Source organism: Nelusetta ayraudi, unplaced genomic scaffold (genome assembly GCF_046127955.1).
Source record: "Nelusetta ayraudi isolate G7.1 ecotype Tasmania unplaced genomic scaffold, CSIRO-AGI_Nayr_v1 ptg000011l, whole genome shotgun sequence".
In the NCBI taxonomy this organism is placed as follows: domain Eukaryota; kingdom Metazoa; phylum Chordata; class Actinopteri; order Tetraodontiformes; family Monacanthidae; genus Nelusetta; species Nelusetta ayraudi.
This window is the reverse complement of record NW_027466061.1, coordinates 1,186,117-1,198,177: the sequence shown is the minus strand read 5'-3', so window position 1 is coordinate 1,198,177 and position 12,061 is coordinate 1,186,117. Positions and strand designations below refer to the sequence as shown.

General features: G+C 43.4%; 1 protein-coding gene across 2 annotated transcripts in view; it reads left to right on the top strand.

The window, feature by feature from the left end:
- The window catches only part of dscama (Down syndrome cell adhesion molecule a), a 70,422-nt gene that overhangs the window by 32,907 nt on the left and 25,454 nt on the right, over positions 1 to 12,061 (top strand). For both annotated transcript variants that reach the window (XM_076019913.1, XM_076019912.1), the window contains exon 4: positions 11,893 to 12,039. In XM_076019913.1, coding sequence (XP_075876028.1) covers positions 11,893 to 12,039 — 147 coding nt within the window. The remainder of the gene's footprint in view (positions 1 to 11,892; positions 12,040 to 12,061) is intronic.

The window sequence follows — 12,061 nt, the reverse complement described above, 5'->3', positions numbered from 1 at the left end:
CATCATCTGATCATCTGTTTACCAGCTTTTTCTCAGAAATTTTTATTTCACTTTTATTTTACATCAACAAATTAATTCACACTTAATTAATCACATCAAGAATTCACACAGGAATAAATCCTGTTGTATACATAGAATCATTTTTTTTTGTTTAAAGTAAATTACAGCCATCAAATGTTAATACTCATCATCATTATCTTTCACGTTTCCAACATTTTACAGCCCTCTTAAATTATATTTCCATTTCTGAATTTTAAAAAAATATATAATACTTGACAGAGATTGTGAGTAAAAATCAGTTGGTGTATTTGCAGTATCCGGCTTTATTTACTGTTCAAATGGCTTCTTTCCTTTTACCAATAATGTCTCGCTGGGTTCGTCTCCAGCCTTCCCATGAGCCTGCAAAGACGATCGTGCAGGAGAGAAAACAGTTGCATGTTTCCAACATCCCTTCAAAATGTACACATCCATATCAGACATTCTGCATTTCATACGGAAGGTGTTACGGCGGGAATCCCTCGCGATTGAATGCGCTGTTTGCAAAGCGGCGGCGGCGGGACTGAGGCAGTGCCTGCCTGGGAGTCGACGTGGCTGAGCAGCTAAGTGAGGTTGTTAGCAGGAAGTGCTGACAGTCCAATGCAGCACGAGGGCCATTCAAAAGACAGCTCCTTTTGTTTTCCACTCCCCTTTCTTCTGGCAGAGTAGAAAATGCTGGTGAATTTCTCTGTGCGCAGCAGTAACCCACTGACACCTCCCTCTGATCTGCCTCCAGCGCGCCACCTCGCACGCCCCTCCTCTCCTCCTCTCCTCCTCTCCTCCTCCCCTCCCTCGCCTCCATCCCTCCGACAGGACTCTCCCCTCTCCTCTCCTCCTCTCCCTCCCATGCACTGTCTTTCTCTCCTTTCCCTATATGCCACTACCTAAGAGTCACTCTCCTGGTTGCCATAGTAACACCTACCTCCATCCCATCCCACCCCCCGCCCCTCTTTTCTTTCTCACAATGCACCCAAACAGGAGAATCTGTCAAACGGGAAGCACATTTTCTTTTTCATTTGGTTGCACGATTGATCCTTTTATATTTCTTGTGAATGCAGACAGTAATACAAGCAAGAAATATAGGATAATAACAATAATAATAATAATAACAATAAATAATAATAATAATAATAATAATAATAATAATAATAGACTGTTTTGATATTGAATGAGAGGTGTCTGAATCACAAGGCCAATGCAAGATAAATACTAAGCGCTACTATGCAACACCAGTGGCTATTAACAGGCGTCCTCCACCTGCTCCAGCCGTAATTCCCCTCCCCCAACCCAACCTACCCCACCCCACCCCACCCCCCACGCAATGTCACTCCTCATACATCCTTCATCCCCCTCCTCGCCTTGTTGTGTGCGAGGGACAGCGAGGCGCTGCTGTTTGTACGTAGCCGAAGCTCTCAGTGCGTCTGCCTGCGTCTCAATGTGCCCGTAGCCCCAATTACACTCTTATTACCTCCTAATTATCGCGGACACAGCAGCAACTGGTAGCACAATCACAAAGAGAGCAGAATGTAAATCAGTTACATTTGTTCTGACATTATTTGTGGATTTTTTTTTTCTTCTCTACTGAGTGGTGGCACGTAAAATGTTCCCCTGGTGGTTGTAGTAATTTGGAGCAATATGGTAATTGTGAAGCTGATGGCTACTAATGCTCTCACCAGATGTGTGTGAGGGTTTTTTGTCCGTTCATCAGCTGTTGATGGCTAGATTACAATAAATGCTTTATTGGCTATTTTACATCACATTCATTACTGTTGATGGCTAATAAAAATCAAATCTATGATCGCTGATTATCGCTCTCGGGAACATGAATTAAATCATTATCTCTCATCATGTCTTATATGTAAGATACGAGCAGGAGGTTTCAGTTTGAAATCACTATGAAATCATTATTCTTACAGTATGGTACAGTAGCTGCACATAAATTAATCTGCCTTCATTAATTTTGTGATGCTGGTTATCTAACTGTGGTTTATTGGTAATCTAAATGTGGGTCAAGGAGCAAGAAGGTATTTTATACATTGTTGTTGATACCTTCAAATGTTAAAAAGCACATTTTACTCAATCAGAAGTGTTTATATGCAAGCAAAAAAAAAAAGGAATCTGACAAATGTATTTTCAAAAATAAAAAAAAGTATTTACTCTTGGAGTACAAATAAAAGACAAAACTAGAACTAGACAAAGTGTAGGTCCAACCATAGTGCACAATGCAAGTGAGGCAAGAAAGATTGTTGCATCCAGAACCACACTGACAACACTGTGTTCTACTGGTGGACAGCTGTGTTTTTCCTGCACCAGAAGCACCACATGCACCATACTGGAGCTTTCAAATATAACAAAGTGGAATAGGTCGTACATTTTGTGACATTGCATAATGCTTTAATGCTTTTGCTCCTCCTTTGCTTGCTTGGAGAGAAGCGGTCTGGCTCCTCGGAGAGCGCGTTGACAAGGTTTTTGAAAAGGAAAACAAAAGCTCAGGCTGCTGCGCATCAGTTGCATTGCTCCTTGAGAGAGGCTCAATGTTTGTGTTAGCAGATTACCGGCTGCTACATTATGTTTTGAAGGTTTCCCCTCATCCCTGGAGAACATTTAATAATGTAAAAATGTACATTTATCCGCAGATAGATTCTTCAAAATTTCCGTCTCTAATAATTGAAGTTAAATATTCTCGCTGAAACATAGAGATGGTGCTATATATTTCCCCACATTCCCATTAACTTAGTAATGACACAATTGGATTAAGATCTGCTGATGTTAGAGTTTAGCGCAGTGGCTTGGTTCGGACCAACCGTACTGCTAAAATTGTCGCCCTCTTAAATGCACTTGTACAGATTCAATCCCCCTTCCTTTAGCGACGCTGGCTAGTGCGTGTTTATGGGTTTCCTCTGCAGGCGGGGTTGTTTAACGAGGACATGGGGATATTGTGGCACTAATTGCTGCGTGTGATTTATATCAGGAGAGGAGCAGGCGGGAACAGAGGCAGGCAAAGGCACTCAGTGAACAGCTGCTTTGCCTAATATTTGCTTAACCCTCCGCTGGCAGGCCTGGTATAGGTGCCACTTACGATGGGCCAGTAGGGAGTCATTTCGCCGCTCAGTATTATGTCTGGCAACAGGGACGGGGACATGCCCACAGGTGAACTGGATCCATTAGAGGGAAGCATGCAATTGGTCCCGTGATAATTAGTGCGCGCCGGTTGGGCTAATTGTAAAAAGAAATGTATTTTCAAACGTTTTAAAGATTAGTTGTTGTTGTTTTTTAAGGCCAACAGTGCAGCGTTGTAATTGGTTGGCCTGCACCAAACGCCATGGCTGTGCCTCTTTAAATAAGGTTCCATATTAAGCAGCATGATTGCTACAGTGATCACTCTGCTGTCATGTGTTGGCAGCGATAGCCAATTTCATCCCACGCTTGTCTGCCATTCTTATCTGGAGTGATAGTCTGAGGCAGTGCGGGATTGCACCCACTACTTCATTAATCAGACCTCAAATAAGTACGGCCATGCAGCAGGTCTCCACACCAGTTCGGTCATATGAAGATTATTTCAAACATTTTTCGAGCCAATGGTCTAAAATCTCTAAAATCTAAAATAATCAATGCGGGCTGGTGTTGAGCACGTAAACAGCCACAGTCACGCACGCGCTGGACCGACCGGTGGAAGAAGAAATAAATAAATGAAAGGAGGGAAGTCTGGTTCTGTCTCCACAGCAACATTGATTGATATTCTTCAGGTGGAGCAGCTGTCAAGCGGCCTGACCACTGCGAGCTAATGCTTTGCAGGGAGAGAGAGAGACAGAGAGCGAGAGAGAGAGAGAGAGAGAGACAGAGGGGGGAAGGGGCCAAGAGGGAAAAAGCAAAAGATGAAAAGCGAGGAGGTGGAGGGGCAGGGACAAAGAACAGGAGGGACGGGTTGCTAAAATTGAAAAGCCATGATATAAGGAGAGAGAGAGAGAGAGAGAGAGAGAGAGAGAGAGAGAGAGAGAGATGGTTTATGTCAGAATTCTGAGCCATTATAGAAAAAGGCTGGTGTGTGAATTTTACGACGTGCTTGTCTAGCCGTCCTGTAAACGAGGGGCGTGTCTCCATCCGCTCCTCCGGAGATAAACTGCGTGTGGAGACGGATGATTCCAGGCCGCAGTCACGCTGCTCTGCCTTTTGTTTTTGCCTCACTTATCACCAGACAACACTCAGTGTGTTTGCCACCTTTGAGGCGGTCAGTTTTGACAGAGCAACATTTTTACTTCCTGTTGTTGTTTTTGTGCTGCTAACCAGCACAACGAGTGTCCAGCCAGTGGCGTTGGCGAAAAGAATGATATTGTTTCTCATAATTTAATTGTTGGAATTAAATTCAAAGGTGAATTTAAAGCCATTTTGAGGGAACCTTGAGATTGATAATCCCTTGCTTGTCAATTAATATTTGCTAGTTTAAATAACATCACTGCAGCGTGTGTGTGTGTGTGTGTGTGTGTGTGTGTGTGTGTGTGTGTGTGTGTGTGTGTGTGTGCATTTGAAGAGAAAGCACTGAGAATTTACCAAAATAAAACCTTGCGAAAAGAAAAATCCATCACCAATAGATGACTGTATTTAAAAGTGCACTATTTCAATTTTTTATATAACTCCTATTTATTTGTGTATTTATAAATACAAAAATAATAATTATTTTTTTTTTAGTGTTTTGTAATGTCTTTTTTCATTCCATGATGCCTATTCAGCTGCTGTGGGTGGAAAAGATCGCTGTCAAAGATACTTTCTTGTGAGCAGCAATAACAACAGCGAATCACAGTTAGCAACGTTTGTCTCATTAATGATTCACCGGAAAGGATCATTGAAGGTCATTTAATCATTTCATCCTTCATCCATGAAGTTCACCTGCACAACAGCTCCCCCACAATATCACTCTCCTGACGCCAGTTGTGTAATCGTCAGTTTTGCGATGGTGTTTCTGTCGGTTGCGCAGCATCACGGGTCAGCACCATGGACAGCTCCACCAAGGGAAATTGTGCTTTCTGGCCTCACACCTTCTGTGGTTTTCTTCTCTTTTTGCCACGTTTTGTGTGTCCATGTGTCCAATTAATTCAGGATGTGGTTCATTCCGTCGCCTCACAGCAAGAAAGCTGCGGGTTTGAATCCCAGCCGGCCTGTAATTTGCTCCGACTCTCTTTCTCACACCTCTCTCCCACTTCATGTTCCTTCCGCTGTATCTTTCCCTTCTCCGTGCGGCTCCTGAATATTTAATAATCCTGAATTACCGAGGCCCTCAACCGTAATGATGGGGAAATCAGACAATTAAATCAGAAGGGCTCCAGCTTTAAGTCTCACCTCTCCCAGAGGAGCCAGAGATTATTTAAAGTGGCACGCTGTTTGATTATCTAATCCTCCTCTTGCCCCCTCTGCTTTACTCACAGAGATGCATCGCTTGCTCCACTTGCCACCACAAATTACCATGAAACATCAATGAGCACTGTGTTTAAGACGTCCTCTGTGAGACCGTGCAGTCAAATCGCAAGAGGACGGAGTTATGGGAATAACTCTCTCTCACACTCAGGTTATTATAGTTTATTAAGACCCTGCAGGGCTGCCTCTGGCTCACTCAAAATATAATTAACAAGCGTGTTAACATGTGCACATATCTGCTTCTCGGATATTCATAAAACAATGTAGAATGTGACACACAGAGACATAGAGAACCTAGATACCCCCTGGACCTTTTTTCCTTTCGTGTGTGTGTGTGCGTGTGTGTGTGTGTGTGTGTGTGTGTGTGTGTGTGTGTGTAAACCCACTTCTAATTTGATTCCAAGGAGATGGCCTTAAATGACCAGCGCTTTGAAAACCGTACGGTGGGTTTTTCTTCTTCTTGTCGGTCAAAGAGAACCAGTAGTGTTGAGCTGTGGTGACGTTAGAGTTGTTTTCAGTGTGACTTATTGTCCCAGCAGAGTGATTGATTGGGTTCGAGAGAGATAGTGTTAGTTTCCGTCATGCCTGCCAGTGGGTATCACACACACACACACACACACACACACACACACACACACACACACACACACACACAGAGAAAGGGGTTCTCACACTCCATGGGATGAATATTCATGACTGTACAGCTGAAGCTCAACACTGGCTCATTTAGTGGCGGCCCAGTCATGGCCTTGTAAACACACAGTCATTAGAGATCTAATAGTTTGTGTTAAGAAGTGACGAATTACACGGCACTTGCATCCTCATCAACACAGTGAGGGGGAGATGCACAGGGACGCACTCTTGAACTGTAATGGAGATTTTAATCTTCAGTGTTGACTTCAGACAGCGTTGCTGCCTCAGATTTGTTGTTTGTTAGTTTGTTTTTGGCCGAGCCAGAGCGGCCTTTTAATTAGAATTCTTTCAGGTCTTGACTTTTATTGCGCGGAAAGCAATGGGACAATGATCACTTGGAACGAGCCACTAGTTGTGTTTCCGTTACAGTTTTTCACAAAATAAAAGCGGTATTTCTAAAATTTCGACAAAGCACAATTGCGATTTGCAGGTGTTTCCATTGAATGGTGTGAAGCCCGTAAGCCGTAATTCTTGCCAAATCTCATCCGGCGAGAGCCCACTTTGTGGAGGATGGAGGTACGAAACATTTGGAGCAGAATTCAAAATATTGTTATATTTTTCTCTTGATGACTTGTAAAAAATATTCCATCTACATACCGCACCATTTTCACTTGAAGCGAACTGGTCATGTGACCCCCCGTACGTAACGTCCGGTGACGTGTAAATGGAAAAAAGTGTTTCCATGACACTGTTGCGATATGCCTCTACATGGATATGTCTGGATTAAAAACACCTTGTGAGAGCGTCAAAACCTTTTAGCAATACTTGAGAAGGTTTTCAAGGTTTGCCGTTTCCATTACCAGTTTTTTATTGCCATATTTAGGTTTTCTGCAGTTCTAGGGGTAATGGAAACGCAGCGACTGTGTCTTTGGGCTTAGAGTTTTAAAATATGTTCCTCCGGTCACATGTTTCCCACTCAAGGCCACTACCTGCACGGCTGCACCAGGCTGGATCGCATTCAGGGCGTACTGCAAAGTGAAAATTCACCGTGGTCTATGCAGACTGACAATAAATCTGGTTACGGGGCAGATTTAATGAGATGCTCAGACAGGCATGTTATGGCCATGACATATTGTTTGTACAAGCAGTATACCCTTAGATTGCCATGGAAGATGGCCAATTCCCTGCACATGTATACCTCACGCATCACCCATGATTAATGGAGGGAGAAAAATGTGACAAGATAGAAGAAAACTTTTTCAAGTGAGAAAATATTTATCATGATTTTGATCCTTTCACACCATTTGTTGTCCCCTTCAAAAATGGGAGAGCGCCATTATACGCAATATAATCAAAGTGTCACAACCGTTGCTCTTGCTAAAATACTGCTTTACAAACAAATTTGTCACTTAAGAAAATGTTAAATTATCAACGTTTAAACAATTCTACTCTGAATATGGATCATTGTATCAGTATGTTTTTTCCATTCATATCTTAATCTGGGATGCTCTGCTCCAACATTCTGACTAGACAGACAGTATCTGTAATTGCTACTGTGTGAACACGACAGGAATATGTGGCGGCTGAGGCCAAGCGCCTCGGGGTTTAAACTTCCCCCGTTGCCTCCTGATTTGAATATCATTCAACGTCCATTTACATCTAGTTTTAATAGTGGGTTATTCAGTCAAGCAAAAGATGACATCTTTATCTGTGGTTGACATATGAGGCCGTTAGCCTCGGGCTAGCATGTGTCTAGTTAATGAGCAGAGGGATGCTGTTGCTGATTAGGAGCGGCAATGAAAAAGCTCAGCCGTCTACATTGACTCAACCGCAGCGGTCGGAAGGATAACATGCACGTATTATTTTGTATTAACGTTTTACAAAAGGCTTCGCAAGAGAAGCAAAGACGTATGTTGAACTCTCTCTCTCACTCTCTCTCTCTCTCACTCTCTCTCTCTCCCATGTGCACAGACATGTATATAGGTTAGTATAAGTTTAGCAACAGTCATTTTTGAATATCTATATACTGTATGTTTGGATAGATGGATGGATAGATGGATAGATGGATAGATCAGTGAGTCAAGTGGTAATAGTGCTTGCTAAGCAGTGGAATGGTCTACAGTTGTGTTGCCATGGCAACGTGTGCAGCTGTCAGTGTTTCTCCTGCAGGAATGACAAATGATTTTTATTAGAAAAGCACTAAATTGGGAGGGCAGCCCTCTCCACTGAGGGGCTTATCCCAGCTTGATCAAACTGGAGTCGCTCTCTCAATAACTGTAAGCAGGCGTAATTACAATACGGAGCCTCCCGGGCTCATCATACACTCATTATTGCTCCGAGTCTGCATGGGCGAGTCTGGCACCAGACAGTGTGATCTTCATGCTGAGGGAAACAATGTGTTGTCGCATATGGCGCTGTGATGTCTACTGTTGGGCTTGGTTAGAGATGGTAATTTTATTTATATAAAGACAGATGGCTTGTTGGTAGCAAGAGCAGGTCACAGTTTTTTTTCTTTTTTTTTAATTATTAATTTCCTTTTTTTTTTTCTAAGTCACACGACTTTGGATGGCCAAGGTTATGGTGACATGCGAGGCTCCGGCTGTCTCCAGGGACCACACTCTACTTGCTAATACACTCCAAGACAGTTGCATCGTGGGGATGCTGCCAGCAAAGTGATGAGGAAGCAACTTTGGTCTGCATTGTTTAGCTGACTGCTTGGCTTTCTCAATAAGTGCCGTCCAGACGGCTGTGGCCCACATTTGGAGCATTGGTTCAAGGTCATGTGAGAATACCACCGAGCTGCTTCTTTTTTTTTTTTTTTTAAATGATCAAGGCGCACAGAAAGGTGTCACTCTCGTGCAGTATTTTCCCATTTGAATTTTTATTTTTTTATTTTAAATGTTATGTTAATATATCTGTTCAGAGTAGAAGAGTGCAGGTGCAGTATTATACTCATCACTATTTAGGTCCTAGATGTTGTGTAGTGTTTTTTCCCCCTATAGTATTTCAGCATTGTTTTATGTGGATGACATGATGATTTGCAGCAGCACATTTCATCAGGGCTTCGCTGACAGACAGCGTAACAAAGGGGACTAGTTGGCTCCTGTTGAGGTGTGTCAAACTGACAGTTTTTTTTTTAAACTATAATTGCTCTGCTGAACCACCATTTGAATTAGCATATGAAAGTTGTGTCTCTCCCCGCGCTCTGAGTGCGTATCTGTAAGCTCATTTGTAAGTCATTTCAGATGACAGAGAGTGGTTGTATCCCCGAGGTGCTCTTCCCACTTGTTCCGTTATTTCCTCTGTCTGTGCCTTTTGCTCACTGCCTTTATCTCTTCCCTCCTCTCTCTCTCTCTCTCTCTCTCTCTCTCTCTTTCCTCTCTCTCTTTTTCCATTTCATCTCTCCTCACGTCTCAGTGATAAAATATTGAAATGGCTTCGCCAGGCAGAGGGAATCTTTCGGCTGCCTGTGGCAGATAGCCACCAAGCAAAACGCACCTACTGTGGTCAACTGCACCTTCAGTCAGCCAATACAAACTGCCCATATGATAGTATTGTGATATAATTCAATTGCCAGTACAGCTTACATCACGGCAACAGTTAGAAATTCCGAGCATTTAGAAATCCGAGGTATTTCATGTTGAAAGGGTGTTCCCTGCAGCCTAGCATGCCTAATAGAGTGTAGATGCACAGAAAGGGACGCTTGTCTCTGAAAACTGTGGATGCCAGTGCAGCTGTGCAGGCCGAGGAGAGGAAGAGGAGGTGACAGAAAGCCCTGCGAGCCAGCTGGGGTGGACGGAAGCCAAAGTTTTACAAATATACACCAATACGTACCAGGTGTGGACGCACGCTCACGTGAAAGTAGAGATTGCAGTTCTGAAATAAGCAAAGAATCCCCCACGACTTCTCCTTCCTACGGTTGTCTGCGGCACATTCACACGCGTACACACGAATGAAAGCGGGAGAGTTGGTACACACCGACTCTGAAGTGCAGACGCCTCAGCCACTGGGGTTTGAGGCGAGCGTGATGGGACGAGAACAGAGGGAAAAGTCCTAGACTCTCGAGCACGGGTGCACACAAGCGCGCGGCACCGTCGGCCTGTGGCGCAGCTTGAAGCAATCAGTTCCGTTCACTGCGGGGTTTACTTGTGAGGACGAAGAGATGGAGTCCAAGCAAAAGTCAAGTGTGCATGAATGCAGGCGGACTCTTTAATAGCGCCCTGCCCTTTGTCAACGACTCCCCTTAATGTCTCTCTCTTGAATAAAAAATTATGCCTAGGCCTCAGTTTTTGCTCCGAGAACATTCTCAGGATTTTGCACACTGTCAAAACACTGTTTACAATTAGCAGTTTGAGACATGTCAGATTTATATGGTAAAGGACTGCACTTACTGTATATAGCGCTTTCCAGCACCTTCATGGTACCCCAAAGCACTTTATAATGGCCTCTCATTCACCCACTTATACACCAATGTATAATGCTGCCAGCCCCAATGGGAGCAATTTAGGGTTCAGTGTCTTGCCCAAGGACACTACAGCAGAGCGGGATTTGAACCGCCAACCTTTTGGTCATTGGACAACCCGCTTTGCCTCCTGAGCTACAGTCGCCCAGTTACATACAGTATGGTTGAGATAATAAGAAAAACACACACAATTGGTATGTGCGACTTCTCGAAGCCATGTCTCACATGCTTTTGATGCCCTGACCTGAAAATAATAATAATAATAATAATAATAATAATAATAATAATAACAACAATAATAATAATAATAATAATAATAATAATAATAATAATAATAATAATAATAATAATAATATGGAGGTCCTGCAGATCGAGACTTGTTCAACCTTTTGACTGTGAAATCCGTGTTAATTTGTGTTAAACTGCTTCTTTTTTTTTTTTACCTTGTAATGTCTTTCTCTGCCAATATGGCCCCAATCCTCTGATGTGCAATGCTCCTGTTTGATAACCATCCCCAGTTTCTCTATTACGTGTGACATAAAATAACCCCACCGCACAAACGCGCGTGACTCCTCGCGAGCACTAACTGCCGCTACACTACCTCCACTTTGGCGCGTTCACCTAAATTAACATAACATCAGCATGATATTAGCACATCCAACCTGCACAGCTATGCTCTATCAAAGCGCCCTGTGATCCCCGCCTCCCAGCTCTTTAGTCTGGAGCAGACAGAGAGAGCGGGCGAGCGAGCGAGCGAGCGGCGGAGAGTTTCTCTCCAGAGGCAGAGGAACCAGAGAGATGAGCTACATGATAACGAGCTGTGTTACACCTCCGCAACAACACACAGCCTTGTCACAGACGTCTCAGACGTGCGCTGCGCTAAACGGGCTGCACCAGATGTTTGGTTACCACAATCACACAAAGCTACACACCCCACTTGACTGGCTAATATTTGCCCATATGAATAAAAGCGCGCAGTCTCTGTGCCCTCGTCTCATGGTTGACAATCTGCAGTGATGTATTTGAAGGCAATTGCTTTTTTGTTTGTCCCTTTCATTGATCAGGCAATAGGTTTAGTCATAGCCTGTCTTCAAGTATGGGTGCAATGTTTTTGTCTCTCTAAATGTCTATGATATGGTGTGATATGCATTATTATAACTACATATTTGAAAAAAGTGATGGAGGAAAAAATCACAATGATTTTCAGAATCCCAAACATTATAGGGACTTCACATTTAAACAGAAGTGAGAATAGTGTCCAGAGGACAAAGTATACATTTTTTTTTAATCCCTTTACTATGTACACCAAAGATGTTTTGTCGCCTGACAGATTTTCTTTTATCCATTTCCAGTGTCGAGGTTTCTCATCACTTCCACGGGAGCCCTGTACATCCTGGATGTGCAAATGGAAGACGGGCTTTACAACTACAGGTGCATGACACGCCATCGGTACACAGGAGAGACCCGACAGAGCAATAGCGCCCGCCTGATTGTCTCAGGTAGGTGGAACTCAACAAAAAA